Source organism: Hyperolius riggenbachi, chromosome 6 (assembly GCF_040937935.1).
Source record: "Hyperolius riggenbachi isolate aHypRig1 chromosome 6, aHypRig1.pri, whole genome shotgun sequence".
NCBI classification, from domain to species: Eukaryota; Metazoa; Chordata; class Amphibia; order Anura; family Hyperoliidae; genus Hyperolius; species Hyperolius riggenbachi.
In genome coordinates this window covers 212918159-212937150 of record NC_090651.1, presented here as the reverse complement: position 1 = coordinate 212937150, position 18992 = coordinate 212918159, and the positions used below count along the sequence as shown (strand labels likewise).

The window sequence follows — 18992 nt, the reverse complement described above, 5'->3', positions numbered from 1 at the left end:
TACAAGCTTTTGTCTTTTTCTTATGGTGGCCATACATGGTACAATTTTTTCATACAATCTTACCTTTTCCATGTAATGTAAGGGAACTGCATAAATTATCCTTTCAGTATATTCACTTAATTTACCCTTATACTACACAGAAATGGTAAGATTGTATGAAAAAATTGTACCATGTATGGCCACCATAAGAAGGATGTGTTACACAGTGGCCTGAGAAGCAGTTATGCTGGCTTGTGGCCAAGTATTATGAGGCCTATTTGGGTGGGTAAAGGAACTGTGCCATAGATGTACAGTGGCTAAAACATTTAGGTGACGTTCATGTACTTATTGCCAAGGTGGGGGTTTCGTCATGCCATTTAGCCTTGAAAGCATAGCTCCCAACTGTCCCTCTTTTAGAGGGACAGTCCCTCTTTGGGAGCCCTGTACCTCTTTCCTCCTCATTTGTCTCTCTTTCAAGACTTTGTCCCTCTTTCTATGTAAATATATGTATTTCTCTACTGAAAAATGTGTTTAATTGCCTCTGAACTTTAGTCCCATCTTTTAAATCGATATATTCCTTATTTTCAAATGTTGATATGAAGGAAAATGCAGGATAGAAAGGACCAGTTGGGTTTGAATTAAAAAACAACATATTTTTCTTAAGAAATCTTTATGGTATGCCTGACTAGAGGTGTGCTGGGGTGTGACCAGGGGTGTGGCTTAAGTGTCCCTCTTTCTCATCTCAGTTGGGAAGTTGTTGAAACTGCTCTGCTAACCAGTGCTCCAACGTTGTTTGCTCTTGAAAAATTAGGGCCATACTCTCTGCAATACAAGGGGAGAATACGGATTGCCCTCAAAAGCTTTTATTTGAATTACATTGGTAGGATATCAGGCAGCACTGAGGGATGCTGCATTGGAAAATAAGACAAATACACAGCCCTCTAAAGTTTTGGCAGTGCTGTTTTGTTAGATCTGAACACATGAAAGCAGTTTATCTTGCTATGGAATAGAGGAATCAGCGCAACTTGGCTGCTGCAAACGATTTCTACACTGGCCTTCATAAATCTGCTTTAAGCTATCTAAAATAATAAGCAGATTTAATCCAGTGCCTAAATGAGCAAGGAAGACATTGATGCACCCACATCTGCAAGCTATTTCCTTCTCTTAGTTTCCCTTAAATTGACAGCAGAATGTATCAGCAGGGTTTGGAGAATGCACAGAACGTATTATAAGTTAAAGCTGCTGTTCTTCACAGCATAAGCCTCATTAGATGCAAGTATGATAATTTTCCAGACAAGCAAGAGCACAGCATCCCGCCCAGAGCTTTCCAGAGTGTGGCTGGACTGTTCTAAGAAAAGCAGAGGCCTCCCATCACCCCTAACTTACTGTGTGATTAAGTGGACCTGTCACTAAGATCACACTTCATATCAGCGCATGTCTATAATTCCACATTATTATTCTAAGTAAGGAAGTGCCCATTACTTACCATGAATAATTACCCCTGAGCTTCAGCTAGCCCAGTGTGTATGGTATCAACAGAAGCTCTCCGGAGGAAACCCAAGAAGGGTAGGAGCATTTTAGAGGTTTTGCAAGTAAATCAGAGACCTTTTTTCTGATCACATAACCTATCTGTGTGAGCAACTAGCAACAGTAAAGTAAAAGAAGAGGAGTAAGTTGGGCATGTGAGTGTGACCAGCTGAAGGAGTTAGTTAACTGGTTGGATCAGCATAATCATACTATTCACACTGCATGGAGGGAGAGCACACATAGAGCTGGCTAACATTTTACCTGAAACCATTGGAGTCTGTGCTCTGGGAAATAGCTTGTTAAGTGTTAATTTATACCTGACCTGAAATACTTAAAAAAATATTAATTTGAGCCAGCTAATTTAGAGATCTGTACACAAATTAAAAACACGTCTTTGCTATTGACTCCCCACACAGGACTAAAGGTGGCCATACACTGGCCCGATTCGCCGCCGTTTCGACAGCAGATTCGATCACTGGGATCGAATCTGCTGCCAATCATTCGCGCTACACGCCGAATTTCGATCCTTTTCGTCCGATCCCGTCAATCGCTCCGTGCGGAAAATTAGCGTCGATCGCCCGCGGGTAGGGAGCACGTCGCTAGCGGCGTTCGAGTGCCCGACGACCGACGCAATAGAGCCGCAATACATTACCTGCTCCGCCGGCACGGCTACGCCCGGTCACCGCTGCTCCGTGTCCGCGCTGGTCTCCGGCATGCTTCAGTTCCTCCAGCCCGACAGGAAGTTTAAACAGTAGAGGGCGTTCTACTGTTTAAACTTCCTGCCGGGCAGGAAGAAGTAAAGCATGCCGAGGCCGGAGACCAGAGCGGAGACGGAGCAGCGGTGACCTGGGGACTGGAGTCGCGCCGGCGGAGCAGGTAATGTATGCGGGCGGGGGGAGCGGCGGCAGCACCACCACCACAACAGATTGTGAACGGTTTCAGGCTGAAATCGCTTCACAATCTGTTTGCAGTAAAGGTAGCCATACGATCCCTCTCTGATCAGATTCGATCAGATAGGGATCTGTCAGTTGGTCGAATCTGATGGCAAATCGACCAGTGTATGGCTACCTTAACCTTCCTGGCGGTTTGTTAAAATCCGCCAGGGGGCAGCAAATACCTTTTTTTTAATTTATTTTTTTTTTCATGTAGCGAGACAATGTCTCGCTACATGATAGCCGCTGCTGAGCGGCATCCCCCCAGCCCCTCCGATCGCCGCCGGCGAACGGAGATCAAGAGATCCCGTTCAAAGAACGGGATCTCTTGGAGGGCTTCCCCCGTCGCCATGGCGACGGGGCGGGATGACATCACCGACGTCATCGACGTCGTGACGTCAAAGGGGAATCCGATCCACCCCACGGCGCTGCCTGGCACTGATTGGCCAGGCAGCGCACGGGGTCTGGGGGGGGGGCGGCTGCGGCGACGGGTATAGCGGCGGATCGGCGGGCAGCGGCGGCGATCAGAGGTTACACGCAGCTAGCAAAGTGCTAGCTGCGTGTAACAAAAAAAAAATTATGCAAATCGGCCCAGCGGGGCCTGAGCGGTGCCTCCCGGCGGCATAGCCCGAGCTCAGCTCAGGCTTACCGCCTGGGAGGTTAAGACAATATTTGTGCCTGGAGCTTGGCTTTAAGCAACACACCCAAATGAACAGATTATTTCCATAAAGTTTATAATTTCCATGTATTATCCATTAAGCCTTCAAAGATAAAATACTATTAAATAATCATGGAATACTCTGAAATGTACTGTAAATTAACAGTATTGGCTGAAGGCCAATAATTAGAACAATGACCATGATACTTTGATATAGATATTCAGATAGTCCAATTCAATTCAGCTCAAGTGCCACTCCATTTCAAATGCAATACTCCAGATTCTTGACAGGAAAGTCTCCACCACACCTGATCAAATGCCACTCACCGGATAATTAGACCACCAGGGTCCAATAACACCTTGGTGATATTCCCAGGTCACCCCGACCTTAAACGATCAAACCACTCCACTCCAGAGGTTGTTTATATGTATTACTTTTTATCTTCACTTTGATGCAGCAGATCAGTTCAATTCCTCTTCATTATCACATATACCTCAAATAAAAAAGCTTCCAGAGTAAAATACCATAAAATTTTAATATGCATAAAAAGCTATTACACCTACAATTATTGTAGTTTATAACAAGTTCATATATGGGCTATCCCCCATTTCGGTGGCCACAGCTGGCTCTAGCCTCTCCTTAAAGCTGCTGTCCTATAGGTACTGCTGCCGCATGCATAGCTTGTTCCCCGCGCTGTTCTGTTGCAGCCGATGCCTAACTACATGTGTTACACCACATCGGGATCCATTACGCCTACAAAGATAAAATACTACTAAATTTATCATGGAATATTCTGCAATGTACTGTATTTTAACAGCATTGGCTGAAAGTCAATAATTAGAACAATGACTATGATACTTTATCTACACTTAGGTATGGATATTCAGATGTTGTTACCATCCCAGCGGGAGCCACAAATGTTGACGTGAAACAGCGCAGTAATCGAGGCATCATTTATGACGGTATCTACTTGGCAATCAAGAGAGCAGATGGAAGCTACCTTTTGAATGGGGATTATGCTATTTCTTCTATTGAGCAAGATGTTCACCTAAGAGGAATGGTGTTGTTATACAGCGGACCCAACACCACCCTGGAGAGAATTCAAAGTTTCCACCCTCTACCCGAGACCCTCACAATTCAAGTATATCGAGTAACTACAGAAAATGTCCCACCTAAAATTAAATATACATTTTTTGTGCCTAAGAATCTGCCATATGGAAAGCAAAAAGCCAAGGAAAAAATATCTCATCACTTGCTACGACCTCGTTTAACTTCTCAGTGGATTTTGGGTGATTGGTCTCTCTGTTCCAAAAGTTGTGGCTCTGGGTGGAAAAGGAGGTCAGTGGAATGCAGAGATGTGGATGGACGTTCCTCAGATCAGTGCCCACAAGAGCTGCGACCTGAGGACATACGGGCTTGTGGAGATTTGCCATGTCCCATGTGGAGAGTAGGGGGCTGGTCACATTGTTCTCAAAGTTGTGGAGAAGGAATCAAGACACTGAGGGTTTATTGTGTTGACTACACAGGGAAAGAGATGGAAGACAACAAATGTGACTCCAAGAAACGTCCATCAGCTTTGATGACTTCTTGTAAACTAGACAGTTGCTGAGGACCATTGTAGGTGGACAGAATACAGGCAGCTATAAATATTAGGCCCAATGCCACTGATGGAGATAGAAGGTGTATCAGGGTGACAATTGGAATGGATACCTTTGATGTACCGGTATGTACTAAAGCTGTGAAATGGTAGTTTGGGATCTATCAGCAACAAACAGGGCAATTGTGCACTACGTGACAAGAGCAGATACTGCTCTGCTTAAAGACTAACTAGAGAATGGAGACACGTTTTGTGTTTCTAACATAGCAATCTACCTCACTAGAGAATACGTAGCCTTTGGTATAAGCTCCACACTCTACGTCTTTCATCACCTTTTCATTGAAAAGCTAGTACTTTCTTCTGTGTTTCAGCATGTTGAAACCATGTTGAATAATTATTCAATGTATTGTTCCTTCAGGCCATCAAAGGGGGATGTGTTTGTAACTTGCAGTTTCATCACCTGCTAGAAACTTTTGTATAAGTATTTGTTTATTTCCAATGCGTTGGGCATTATTGGATATGTGGAATCTTACTAGACCAGATGCAGTTACTGTAGGCTGTCTATGCAGAAGTTTCTAGTTTAGGCCCGGTTCACACTTGCGGTTTTGCAAAAACCGCACCGGATGTCCGGACCGCACCGGAGCCGGATCGGACCTGAACCGTACGGTTCCTGTCCGGATCCGGTCCGGTTGCATACGGTTTCCGTGCGGTATGAACACGGTTGCGGTCCGGATCCGGATTCTTAAAGAGATAACAACCTGTATAAAAACAAAAAAAATGTTGGGGTCTGGGAGGTCAGCAGAAGGGGGACCTGTGGAATCAGGCCCTCCGCTGTTTAGCACTCACCTCCACCTCCAACATGCTGCCAACATCTCCAGCTCGTGCTGCTCCACTCCAAAATGGTTGCCCATGTGTCCCCGATACAATATCGCCGCAACAATCCTCATAGGAAGTGGGGTAGAACATCCGGATTTTTTGCCAGTGTGTTGTGCGCTCTCCGGTTCTCATTGGTTTCCATTGGCCGGATGGTGCAGTCCGGCTCCGCCCCGGATACGGCTGCCGGAGGAGCCGGACCAAAAAATAGCGCATGTTGGAACGGACACCGGAGTCCGGATCCGGTCCGGCTCCGGTCCGGACGAAACGGACACATGTGAACCCTGGCATAGACTTACATTGCTATGCCGTGCGTCCGTTTCGTCCGGCCAGCATGCGGTGCGGCTCCGGCACGGCTATTCCGGATAGCCACCGCTAATGTGAACCGGGCCTTACCCTGCTTATTGAGAGACTATTATTTTAAAGGGGCATATAAACCTTTTGTATTGCCCCTGTAGGCAGTCAACTAATCTAATAGGAACGGCATTCTCAATATTATTTGTATTAGGAAAATACTCAGCAATACCATTTCTCACAGCCAGCAATACAGTTTTACTTTTAAAAACCGACAGGATAGTCGTGAGATGGAAGAGGTGGAACATAGCTCGACTTTTATAACAAAATCTGAAATGTGTATATTTCTTTAGGAACCTGTATTCTCTGCACTGCAGACCACTTTGACATTCATTTTTCACAGGCAGTAACCTTGCATTATTTTTTTAATTATTTATCCAGTTCCTGTAGGTCTGCAACAGGTGTAATCTTATTAAACATTTTTAACCCATGAAACTAACCCTACACCACACACCCTGCCCAGCATAAATACTAAGTGCAGGACTAAACCTTTGGTTATGTTTATCTAAGCTCTATGTAAGCCACTAAAAAATGATTCACTAAGCTTATTGTTTCTGGGTGAGTGTACATGATCTTGTCACGTGGTTCTATAATCTGCAGCTTCCTCTAGTGATCAAATTTATGCAGGTCCTAGGAGAGAGCAGAGCTAGAACTAGTGACAATAGTGCCTGGCTTTCCCAGATTCCAGTTCGGGGTTGATTCAAAGATGAGGAAACCACTAGGCGCTGTAAGTTTGTAAGTAAAGAAACCAGGGCCCATATGCAATTAACTGTTTCTCCTGGGAAATAATTGTTTAACTTATTTTTAAAATAACTTTTCAGCACTTTGCTATTGAAAAAAGAAACAAAAAGTAGGTGAAAAATTACTATCACTATTTTAAGTATTTCCTTGCTTGCTGGTGGTTTAAAAGGCATTATATTTACAAGCTTGAAAGTATCACCTAGGAGAAAACAACTCAGTAGATATGTGCTGAAGATGTATATCAGAGCCACTCAGAACGCAAACCAAGTCCACAACAAAATGTTTGTCTTACTGGTGCTGCTTCTGCAAAGCAATATCTACAATAACATGTAGTAACAGTTTGAATTCCAAATGATAGAACTCAGCAGTTCTGTCACAAGTGCAATGAGGACTTAGGCGGTAATATACCTGGTCTTCATAAAGTTCTCCTACTTGTCGTCCTTGCATAATTTACAGAAAATTGTATTAAGTCAAATCTTCCTTTGATGTTTATCTAAACCTTTGTTATCCTCTGGCAGGATGAGAGAGCTGATAATTCAGATGTCTGCTAGATATTTTCGACAAGACACAATTCTGTACCTGTTAATTTTATTAGCTGGTGTTTGTGCATGCCTTTTATTCTGCAGTAGTTTACCTGGGAGGGTTGCCAGTGATTGCCAAGGCTGATACAGAAAAAAACTTTGCCCTCTGCAAGACAGTGCCTGTTTCTAACTGCAGCCTTTTCTGATCCCAGAGTTCTTCCAAATTTACAAACTCAGGCACATGCACTTGGTTTTTCTGCATTGAACAAAGAGCTTTGTTATTGAAATTTGATTTATGCCACTTTTAGGCTGAAAGTGTTTTAAACACACGGTTATATTTTTAACTGCCAGTACCTGTTTTATTTTTGAATAGAGTGAGGCAGAGTTTGGGTGCACATGATCAATTGTTGGTCACGCAAAGGAATCAGATTGGATCGTGCATGAGCAGTTCCAGCTTAATGAACAGACGTGTCTGTACTTGCGCAGGCACAGTACGCTCATGCTTGAAGAGGTGCACAGTTGCAAGCTTGAAATCTCACAAGCTCTTGTCAGATTTCTTGGGGGGGGGGGGGGGGGGGCACGCTCTGCAAAGGTAGACTTGAGGATGGCGTGAGAAGCCTCTACAGGATCTTAAAGAGGAACTCCAGTGAAAATGATGTGAACAAAAAAAAGTGCTTAATTTTTACAATAATTATGTGTAAATGATTTAGTCAGTGTTTGCCCATTGTAAAATATTTTAAATCCCTGATTTCCATTCTGACATTTATTACATGGTGACTTTTTACTGCTGGCAAGTGATGTAGCTGCTGCTTGCTGTTTTGGCAGTTGGAAACAGCTGTAAACAGCTATTTCCCACAATGCAGCAAGGTTCACAGACAGGAAACTGCCAGGAGTACGTACTCAGAGTTTCTTGTGGGAGGGGTTTCTCCACAATATCTGTCATACAGCGCCCCGTGATGGTCTGTTTGTGAAAAGGAATAGATTTCTTATGTAAAAGAGGGTATCAGCTACTGATTAGGATAAAGTTCAATTCTTGGTTGGAGTTTCTCTTTAAAGGGAACCTTAACTGGTGGGGGAAAAAAAATTCACTTACCTGGGGGCTTTCCCAAGCCTCCTGCAGCCGTCCTGTGGCCGCGCCGGTCCTTCGGTGCCCTGCGGTCTCCCTCCGCGGCTAAGTTTCTTTTTCTCGGGCAAAGCGTCCTCTTCTTCCGCATTCCCCGTCGTAAAGAGCTGTAAAGCGCGTCCGCATGATGCAAGACGCGTCGTAAAGAGCCGTAAAGCGCGTCCGCATGACGCGTCTTGCGTCATGCGGACGTGCTTTACGGCTCTTTACGACGGGGAATGCGGAAGAAGAGGACGCTTTGCCCGAGGACGACTGGCAGTCGGCCGAAAACGAAACTTAGCCGCGGAGTGAGACCGGAGGGCACCGAAGGACCGGAGCGGGCACAGGACGGCTGCAGGAGGCTTGGGAAAGCCCCCAGGTAAGTGAATTTTTTTCCCCCACCAGTTAAGGTTCCCTTTAAGTGAGCCCGGGGACACCTGTACACATGCTCAATTCTCGGCTGAGGCGACCAGATACGGACGCCTTAGCCAAGTTCTATCTAGCTTTTGTAGGCACCTTAAAGGAAACACAAGGTGAAAATAAACTGATGAGATAAACAATTGTATCTATCCTCCTGCTCCTAAAAATGACTTTTTTTATACATCCCACAGTTTTATTGTTTATTTAAATCTACCTTTTAAGTTTTTACTGCTTCGTTGTCTCTGCTCAATGACGTATTCATTGAAGTATATCAGGGTTAAAATCTATTAACCCTTTCGATTACCCGCTCTCAGAAGCCAATTTCTGCTAGAAAAGTGTTTTGTGGTTTTAATTCCTTATCAGCAAGGTTTACGCTATAGTCTGACCAGGTTCTGACTTGGTCCCAACCCGGACAGAAAGTGTCATATGTCACATGTGACCTCCTGTATCCTTTAAGTCATAGGTTCTCAAAGTGGGTGCCACGGCGCCCTAGTGCGCCGCGGGCAGTTTGCAGGGGTGCCGCGGCTGGGTGTCCTTGCGTGCTGGAATCACAGCTACGCCTGTGTCCCTTTGTGAGCTGATTTTTTATGAATGGCCAGCGTAGCCATGTGTGTGAGAGTCTTGTGTGTGTGAGCTGTGCCGCCCCTCGCTCTCAGAGATCTCTGATTGGACGGCACGTCATCAGTGGGGGATGCTCCAGAGATCAGAGCCGCGCTGATCAAAGCAGAGACTCTTCACTCCCGGACTTCTGGCTATCGTCTGTCCCCAGCAAAGAGCGGCGCGCAGAGAACAGAAAAGTAAGGTTTCCTACTGCTTCCTGGTTGGGGAAGAGGGTCGGGGGGTTGGGTGTGCTGGGCTAGCATGTCTAAGATGCCCAAATATTTGTCTGATATTGCCTGGTTGGTGAAGGAGGTTTTGGTGATGCATGTTTACCTGGGGAGTGGGTTGGGGGAGGCCACGTGGGGGGGGGGGGGGGGTAGAGTGGTATGCTGCCAGCCAGGTTGCATTTTGTGGGGGTTATGTGCTGCCAGCCAGATTACATTTTGTGGGGGTATCTGCCGCCAGCCAGATTGCATTTTGTGGGGGTTATGTGCCGCCAGCCAGATTGCATTTTGTGGGGGTTATGTGCCGCCAGCCAGATTGCATTTTGTGGGGGTTATGTGCCGCCAGCCAGATTGCATTTTGTGGGGGTTATGTGCCGCCAGCCAGATTGCATTTTGTGGGGGTATCTGCCGCCATTTAACTACTTGATGAATTATCATGAGGCATGTAACTACTTGATTATTTTATCTAAAATGTATCTGGTCAGACCTAATCTCTGTGAATAACACCGCTACTTATTTTGTGGTTTTTTTTTTTTTTTTAAGTCTGCCCATTATTATTATTATTATTATTTAGTATTTATACAGCGCCGACATATTACCCAGTGCTGTACAGTGTATGTATATATATATATATATATATATATATATATATATTGTCTTGTCACTAACTGTCCCTCAAAGGAGCTCACAATCTAATCCCTACCATTGGCATGACCACGCCGATGTTCCAGTGCGTGGTGACACCCATTTATTTTTGCTGCGGCGCGCTGAACCTTCCTTGGTGGGCCCTTAGTGTCCCAGTCCGACCCTGCCAGCATGTGATGATATCGGGGGGGGGGGGGGGGGGGTAGGGAGTTGCTTGATGTTTGGCTCCATACATGGTGTTTACTTGGGGGGGGGAGCATTTGGGGTTGAGTCTGCTTGCTCTTTGGCCACACAAATTGGGCTTGATTCATCAAGCGGCGTCATATAGCATTACACGCGGTGCTTAAAGGGAAGATCCGCGCTGCCCAAAAAAACCAAACTGCACTTACCTGGGGCTTCTTCCAGCTCCTGGCAGTCGATCGGTGCCCTCGCCGCAGCTCCTCTCACTCCCGGTGTCCAGCGGTGAAGAAGCTGACCTCGCCAGGTCGGCTTCCGGGTCGGCTTCCTGTGCGCTCCAGGGCGCGGGTCACGTGGGGTACGTGATGTCATCGGGTCTCTACTGCGCAGGCGCAGGAGTTCTGCGCTTGCGCAGTAGAGACCTGATGACGTCATGTACCCCACGTGACCCGCGCCCTGGAGCGCACAGGAAGCCGACCCGGAAGCCGAGGGCACCGATCGACTGCCAGGAGCTGGAAGAAGCCCCAGGTAAGTGCAGTTTTTTTTTTTGGGGCAGCGCGGATCTTCCCTTTAAACTTGCACACACTGTGTTACCTGTGTGTTACCTGTAGGGCTGCTCTGAGGCCTCACACGCAGGCTCAGACAGGCCCGGCGGGAGCTCGGGTTTTTGCCTGGTAGGCCTCTTGCCCCTGGGGGCCCCAGTGCTGAAAAGGAGGGGGCACAGCACAGGAAGGGGGGAAGTGGACACAGAGTGGCGGGGAGGGGGGGAAGCCTCCCCCCTCTTCCTCACCTAGGGCCCGCTCCTTCCACGCTCTCCCCACCAGAATTGCAGCTAGCCAGCGGCAGCAGCGGGGAACAGCTTACCGAGAGATCGATAGCTCTGCGTGCCGCTGCTGGTCTGGTCTTCTGCACTGACACAATCCAATCACACTCTCACTGTACTTCCTGTGAGAGAGTGATTGGACAGTGCAGTGCAGAAGACCAGACCAGCAGCGGCACGCGAGATGGTATGATTCTCAGTAAGTGATTCCCGCTCGCTGCCGCTGCTGGGTGCAATTATAGAGGGGGGAGCGCGGAAGGGAGGGCCCTAGGTGAGGGGGTGGGGCTTCCCACCGCTCTGTGCCCACTGCCCCCCTTCCAGGCTGGGGGCACTTATAGACCTGCCTACCTAACTGGGGACGACACTTGTAGACCTGCCTACCTAAACTGGGGACATCTATAGACCTGCCTACCTAAACTGGGGACACGTATAGACCTGCCTACCTAAACTGGGAACACGTATAGACCTGCCTACCTAAACTGGGGACACCTATAGACCTGGCTACCTAAACTGGGAACACGTATAGACCTGCCTACCTAAACTGGGGACACCTATAGACCTGGCTACCTAAACTGGGGACATCTATCGACCTGCCCGTCAGGCCCTCTCTTTTTTGGGAAATCTGCTGACCATCTGAATGCATTTTGTGGGGAAATATGCTGACAATCACTACACATGACCTCACTCCAGCGCTGTCACCAGCCATCCGGCCTGCACCTGCCAGAGAGCCTCCATCCGGCCTGCACCTGCCAGAGGGCCTCCATCAGGCCTGCACAAGCCAGAGGGCCTCCATCAGGCCTGCACAAGCCAGAGGGCCTCCATCAGGCCTGCACAAGCCAGAGGGCCTCCATCAGGCCTGCACAAGCCAGAGGGCCTCCATCAGGCCTGCACAAGCCAGAGGGCCTCCATCAGGCCTGCACAAGCCAGAGGGCCTCCATCAGGCCTGCACAAGCCAGAGGGCCTCCATCAGGCCTGCACCAGCCAGTGAGTCTCCATCCGGCCTGCACAAGCCAGAGGGCCTCCATCCGGCCTGCACCTGCCAGAGAGCCTCCATCCGGCCTGCACCTGCCAGAGAGCCTCCATCCGGCCTGCACCTGCCAGAGAGCCTCCATCCGGCCTGCACCTGCCAGAGAGCCTCCATCCGGCCTGCACCTGCCAGAGAGCCTCCATCCGGCCTGCACCTGCCAGAGGGCCTCCATCAGGCCTGCACAAGCCAGAGGGCCTCCATCAGGCCTGCACAAGCCAGAGGGCCTCCATCAGGCCTGCACAAGCCAGAGGGCCTCCATCAGGCCTGCACAAGCCAGAGGGCCTCCATCAGGCCTGCACAAGCCAGAGGGCCTCCATCAGGCCTGCACAAGCCAGAGGGCCTCCATCAGGCCTGCACCAGCCAGTGAGTCTCCATCCGGCCTGCACAAGCCAGAGGGCCTCCATCCGGCCTGCACCTGCCAGAGAGCCTCCATCCGGCCTGCACCTGCCAGAGAGCCTCCATCCGGCCTGCACCTGCCAGAGAGCCTCCATCCGGCCTGCACCTGCCAGAGAGCCTCCATCCGGCCTGCACCTGCCAGAGAGCCTCCATCCGGCCTGCACCTGCCAGAGAGCCTCCATCCGGCCTGCACCTGCCAGAGAGCCTCCATCCGGCCTGCACCTGCCAGAGAGCCTCCATCAGGCCTGCACAAGCCAGAGGGCCTCCATCAGTCCTGCACAAGCCAGAGGGCCTCCATCAGTCCTGCACAAGCCAGAGGGCCTCCATCAGGCCTGCACAAGCCAGAGGGCCTCTATCTGGCCTGCACAAACCAGAGAGCCTCCATCAGGCCTGCACCAGCCAGTGAGTCTCCATCCGGCATGCACAAGCCAGAGGGCCTCCATCTGGCTTGCACAAGGTGGTCATGGGCTACTGGGAGAGGGAGTGTTTCCTCATTAAAGGAGGTAATTTCCTCAACATATTATTGATGCTACATGTGGCTTATAATATGTCTTCAAGTTCAATGTATACAATTTGGCAACATTTGATGTGTAATATGGCTACTATTGTTCATACCCAGACCCACAAGAATATTTTTGCTTATCCTTTTGCAGATTTCTCACGCATTGCAACGTCAAGACAAGAAACACAATTATACAAAATCAAAAACTGTGCTTAAAAATGGAAAGGTTTTTGAACTTCAATAGGAAACACGGGAATGGAGACAAAGATTGTGAACCACAGACTAGTGGTGGCAAAGGTGTGAAGAGACGTAAATGTCGGAAATATGACGACTCCTATCTAAACTTTGGTTTTACTTCAGTGGAGATCCATCAAGAAGAGCGTCCGCAGTGTGTAATATGTCTCAAAGTTTTGGCTCCAGAGTGCATGATTCCTAGTAAACTAAAACGTCACTTGGAAACAAATCATCCTAATGTGGCTAATAAATCTCCTGATTTTTTTGCAAGAAGATTAAGTGACATACAAGAACAAAAGAAAACATTTTTGAAACAAGCCTCAATACCAAAAAATGCCTTGCTAGCCTCATACAAGGTAGCATATTTAGTGGCAAAGTGTAAAAAGCCCCACACCATTGCAGAGGATCTGATTTTACCAGCTGCTATGGAGATGGTCACACTTATGGCTGGAGAATCTACAGGAAAACTGCTTTCCAAAATACCTTTATCCAACAGTACTGTTAGTCGGAGAATTGAATGCATGGCCGAAGATCTCAATGATCAAATTACTGAAAAAATGAAGGGAAAGGAATTTGGATTACAGCTTGATGAGGCAACTGACAGCCACAAAGATGCTCATTTGATCTGCTATGCAAGATTTATTGATGAAGACAAAATCATGGAAGACCTCCTGTTTTGTAAAAGTATTACGGCAGGTATAAAGGGACAAGACTTGTTCAATATTCTGGACACTTTTATGAGTGACAACAACCTGGACTGGACAAAGTGTGTTGGAGTTTGCACGGATGGAGGTCGTTCTATGTCTGGCTGTTATGGAGGCTTACAGGCACTTGTAAGAAATAAAGCTCCTGATGCACTCTGGACCCACTGTGTTATCCACAGAGAAGCACTTGCCTCAAAGCAACTCAGTCCTCCACTTAACCTAGTAATGGAAAATGTCTTAAAAGTTGTAAATTACATTAAAACTCGACCACAGAAAGCACGTTTTTTTAAAAAAATGTGTGAGGATATGGGATCTGAGCATACATCCTTATTGTACTACTGTAGCTCACGATGGCTCTCTCGTGGCAATGTACTGTCTCGTGTTTTTGAATTGCGTCAAGAACTCTACTCCTATCTTGAAGAAGAAGATCATGAGTGTGGCAGACACTTCTTAGATACAGGTTTCTTGGCAAAATTAGCATACTTGTGTGATGTCTTCCAAAAATTGAATGTTTTAAATCTCTCCCTACAGGGAAAGAACACACACATTCTGAAACTTTCTGAGAAGATATCAGCATTTAAAAAAAAATTAATACTTTGGAGGAGGAAATTAGAAGAAAATGATTGGAAGGACTGTTTCCTATTGATGCATGATTTCATTACATCCAATGACCTATCCTTGGACCATGAACTGAAATGTGTTTTTGAATACCACCTCACACAGCTCAGTTACTGGTTTGAAAAATACTTCCCAGAAGATTGTAATAAATATGCATGGGTCCAAGACCCATTTCGGAATGAGATTCCATCAGATTTTACTTCTGCCGAACAAGAAAGTTTCATTGAATTGTCCTGTGACATAAATTTAAAAGCCAAATTTTCTCACATGGACCTAACTGATTTTTGGATAACAATTGCTAATGAATATACCCTACTGAGTGCGAAAGCCAAGCGCATTTTAATTCCATTTGCAACCTCATATCTATGCGAGGCTGGTTTTTCAGCAGTTGCTGTGATTAAGAGCAAGTATCGTTCAAAACTTGAAGTGGAAAAGGAAATGAGGCTGGCTGTATCAAATCTGATTCCAAGGTTTGAAAAGTTGTGCAGCGCCCAACAGGCTCATACTTCTCATTAGGTAAACTAAAGTGGTTTGTCAACATGTCTACCTCTTTGTCTGACACCCCTTGTTAACATTGTATGTTTTCTATTTATTGTCCAGTGCTGTGTAATAGTAATATGTCCGCACCTATAAATACAATAAATACAATAATTTTACCAAATCGAATTATGTGCAATTTTTATATGTATACTTTTCAAGCCACTGTAACTTATACTAGAACAAATACTAACTGGTGTTGTGTCATAACAGCATTTCGGTATTTGGTTTTGTCAAGGGGTGCCTTGAAAAAATTTCAAAGTCACCAAGGGTGCCCTCACCTGGAAAAGCTTGAGAACCACTGCTTTAAGTAATTCAGATTTCTGTTGCTGTCTGATTCTGTGCTAGGAAAGTTCTCCTCATTTCTTGACCCAGTGACAGAGTGGAGAACAGTGAGGGCAGAAAGACCTCTCCAATAAACTCAGACAGCAATAAAAAAAAAGTTCCTTTTGGGAAAGAAGGAGAACATCTGTGAGGTTTTTGTGAACACACGGGTCCCTGTTAAGAATTCTCTCTAATACAGACACAGATGATAACTAAAAGGAAACCAACAGATGTTCTGGAAACTTCCTCATTCTATCAATAACTAAAATAGAAAATCTGGAGTTAATCTCTCTAAAAATCTCTATCAGTCTTTGAAAAGCTTGACAAAGGGATGATTTAAACAAGGTGGTGTATGCAATAAATGGCGTTAAGCAGAATTCGTGCGTAAAGTGTTACGCCCAGTGAGTCTAAAGTAATGCGTTGCATGTAATATATTGCATTCTGCTGTACTCATTGTGCAGTAAGACTTTATGCACGTAATTCTGCTTAACGCAATTAATTACATATACCCCAAGTTTCCTAATCTTTTTCTCACAAAACGAGTAGAACTGGGAAATTCATCTTTAGATTATTATAAAGACTATTTAACTTATATAATCATCTGAAAGAGGAAACGTTGGACAAGTATCACTTAAGCATCAATGTGCAGAGAGCCTTAAAATATGTGCAGACTTTTTGTTACTGCTGAAACAATTATTCTTGATGATTATAGCTGACAGTTTTATATATTCTGCAGTTATTTAATGTGGACAATGTGCAGTTGGCCCGGTTGTACATTTTCAGCCATTTGTCTTGTACTCGGGCATCTCCTGCATGGTTCTGTATAACTCCCCGTGAATTATGTACTCTGCAGAACAACTAAGTCAGATGTTACATTTGCACTGAAAATGTAAATGCACAGAGATCTTTCATTTTTATTTTTTTGCATATTGTAGTGGGAACCAGGCAACCAGCCCTTAAACAATTTAAAGCAGTGACTTGCAGTGACAAAGACCAAACTGTTTATCTAGTGCACATACACATATCTCTGCTGCTTTTCTCCTGGAACTTTGACACATCCATTTCAAACACAACAGAAAGTTTGTCTCAACACGAAATCATTGTCTATTTTAGGTCACAAATTAACACTTGAAAGATGAAAGAGCAAATTCCTGCCGTGTCTTTCTGGTTTAAATTTAAGATTTTCAATACTAGGAATGAAGTAAGTTCTCTGATTTTGGCTTACAGTATTTAGAAAGTGGCAATTTCTCTTCACTGTGAATTACATTCACTAACCAAGGGCACAGAGTCTGATTCTGTATTCTATGGACAGGAAGGGGGTGAGGCCATGAAGAGTACACAGAAGAAAGCCTCATGTTGTTTCCTTATGTGACACTGTGTTTCCCATCTACAGGAGGGGAGCAGGCAGACATCTTGATTTGTGGCAGATGACTCTGCTCTGTACAGCTCCCCTCCTGTACCTCACATCTAAGGCTGCTGTTGTGAATTTACTGAGAACACTAAAATAGATTTGTTGTGCAAGAATCTTGATCTGGTCGCTTCCAAGTATGTATTACAGCTACAGTGTGACCCTTGCTGTGCTGAATTCCATGACAAAGTAATTTTGTCAAAAAAAAGGGGGGAAAAACCACACACACAATAAATACAAATAAATCAAACTAAAATTATTGCTCATATAGAATTCAAGAAACATTTGGTTTCAGTCATTTGTGAATTGGCTTGCAGCAAGGTGTTGTCATTATTACGATACAGAATTAAAACATGCTCATTATTGCAGAGAGAACAATCCCAGAACAAATACAGAAACCAGGTTCATGGTAACATCAAAGCTGGCATCTGGTGGAATGGTTAATACAAGTGTAGGGGAGAAGCTAAGGTGGTTCCTTTGATTTCTTGCTGGAAAATGTACAGATTTCCAAATGGGCTGCCAGACCTGAGAATACACGTGTATAGAAGCGTGGTCAGAGAAGAGATATCTCTACACAGAAGGAAGAAGAGCAGGAGGGGGCGACCCTATGACCTAACCTTACATATGGGTGAACTATCAAACACCTATAGCATTTTCCATGGGTTTAGCCAGCTGCTAAGAATAGAAAGCTGTTTAAAATCGTTTGAGGCTCACTTATATAGGATTTCCTTAATGCATTAAAAACGGGTAGCACCAAGTTACACTAGTTATTGCATCTTTTTCAATTATGTTTTTACTGATAAGTTTGAATATAGAATATGCAGTCATAGCAGAAAGAGACTTGTGGATGCAATAAGTAACAAAATGTGGTTTACAAACAAATACACAGGAAACTTTCTTCGCAACAGTCTATAATAACATACTGTGATGTCAGACAAAACCTCTTTGGTAGATTTATAAGTAGAAGCATTACAGTAGTGTCACATCCATTATACTGTTGTTTAGCAAATTGTAACTTACCGGTAGAGTTGAGCTGAAATTTTCGTAATTTCGCATTACTAAAATTACGCATGCGAAATTTGCGATTACGATGCGAAATTACAGTAGCGTAATTGCCATTAAAATCGTAATTGAAAATACCGTAAGCGTAATTTTCAACGCGTAATTTCGCGTTTCGTTCATGCCGTAATTTCGCATTAAACGCTACCGTAATTTCGCGTTAAACCGTAACGCTCCGTATAATATAAAAAAGCCGCCGAATTTAAGGGTTAATAGCAAAGCCCCCTTAAATGCTAAGAGCCTCAAATTTGGAGAATATATTAAGGAGATCAGGAGGAATAAGAGAAAAAAAATTTTTTTCAAAAAGACCTTATAGTTTTTGAGAAAATCGATGTTAAAGTTTCAAAGGAAAAATGTAAACATTTAAAAACCCGCCGACTTTAACGGCTAATAGCAAAGCCTGCTTAAAGTTTAGGAACACCAAATTCCCAGGGTATATTAAGGGGATCAGTGGGAATAAGAGGAAACATTTTTTTTTTCAAAAAGACCTTATAGTTTTTGAGAAAATCGATTTTTAAGTTTCAAGGGCGAAAATGTCTTTTAAATGCAGAAAATGTCAGGTTTTTTTGCACAGGTAACAATAGTGTATTATTTTCATAGATTCCCCCAAGTGGGAAGAGTTTTACTTACTTCATTCTGAGTGTGGGAAATATAAAAAAAAACGACGTGGGGTCCCCCCTCCCAGACCTCTTTAACCCCTTATCCCCCATGCAGGCTGGGATAGCCAGAATGCGGAGCACCGGCCGCGTAGGGCTCCGCACCCTGACTATACCAGCCCGCATGGTCCATGGATTGGGGGGTCTCGGAAGGGGACGGGCAGCCAAGCTTTCCCCTCCCCCTCCGAGCCCTTGTCCAATCCAAGGACAAAGGGCTCTTCTCCACCTCCGATGGGCGGTGGAGGTGGAGGCCGTGATTTCCTGGGGGGGGGGGGGGGGGGGGGGTTCATGGTGGAATCTGGGAGTCCCCTTTAAAAAGGGGTCCCCCAGATGCCCACCCCCCCCTCCCAGGAGAA

General features: G+C 45.5%; 1 protein-coding gene and 1 long non-coding RNA gene across 3 annotated transcripts in view; one reads left to right on the top strand and one right to left on the bottom strand.

The window, feature by feature from the left end:
* The window catches only part of LOC137521305 (uncharacterized), a 114606-nt gene that overhangs the window by 84454 nt on the left and 11160 nt on the right, over positions 1-18992 (bottom strand). The window lies entirely within an intron of this gene.
* ADAMTS8 (ADAM metallopeptidase with thrombospondin type 1 motif 8) overlaps positions 1-18992 on the top strand; it is a 117947-nt gene that overhangs the window by 93760 nt on the left and 5195 nt on the right. The window contains exon 9 of one of the 2 annotated variants that reach the window (XR_011022088.1): positions 3971-4820. Coding sequence is in view for 1 of the 2 variants with exons in the window: in XM_068240391.1 (XP_068096492.1) it covers positions 3971-4706 (736 nt within the window). In the remaining variant the exon portion in view is untranslated. Of the gene's footprint in view, positions 1-3970; positions 5031-18992 lie in introns of those variants that run through there. The other variant, XM_068240391.1, reaches the window with a different exon arrangement.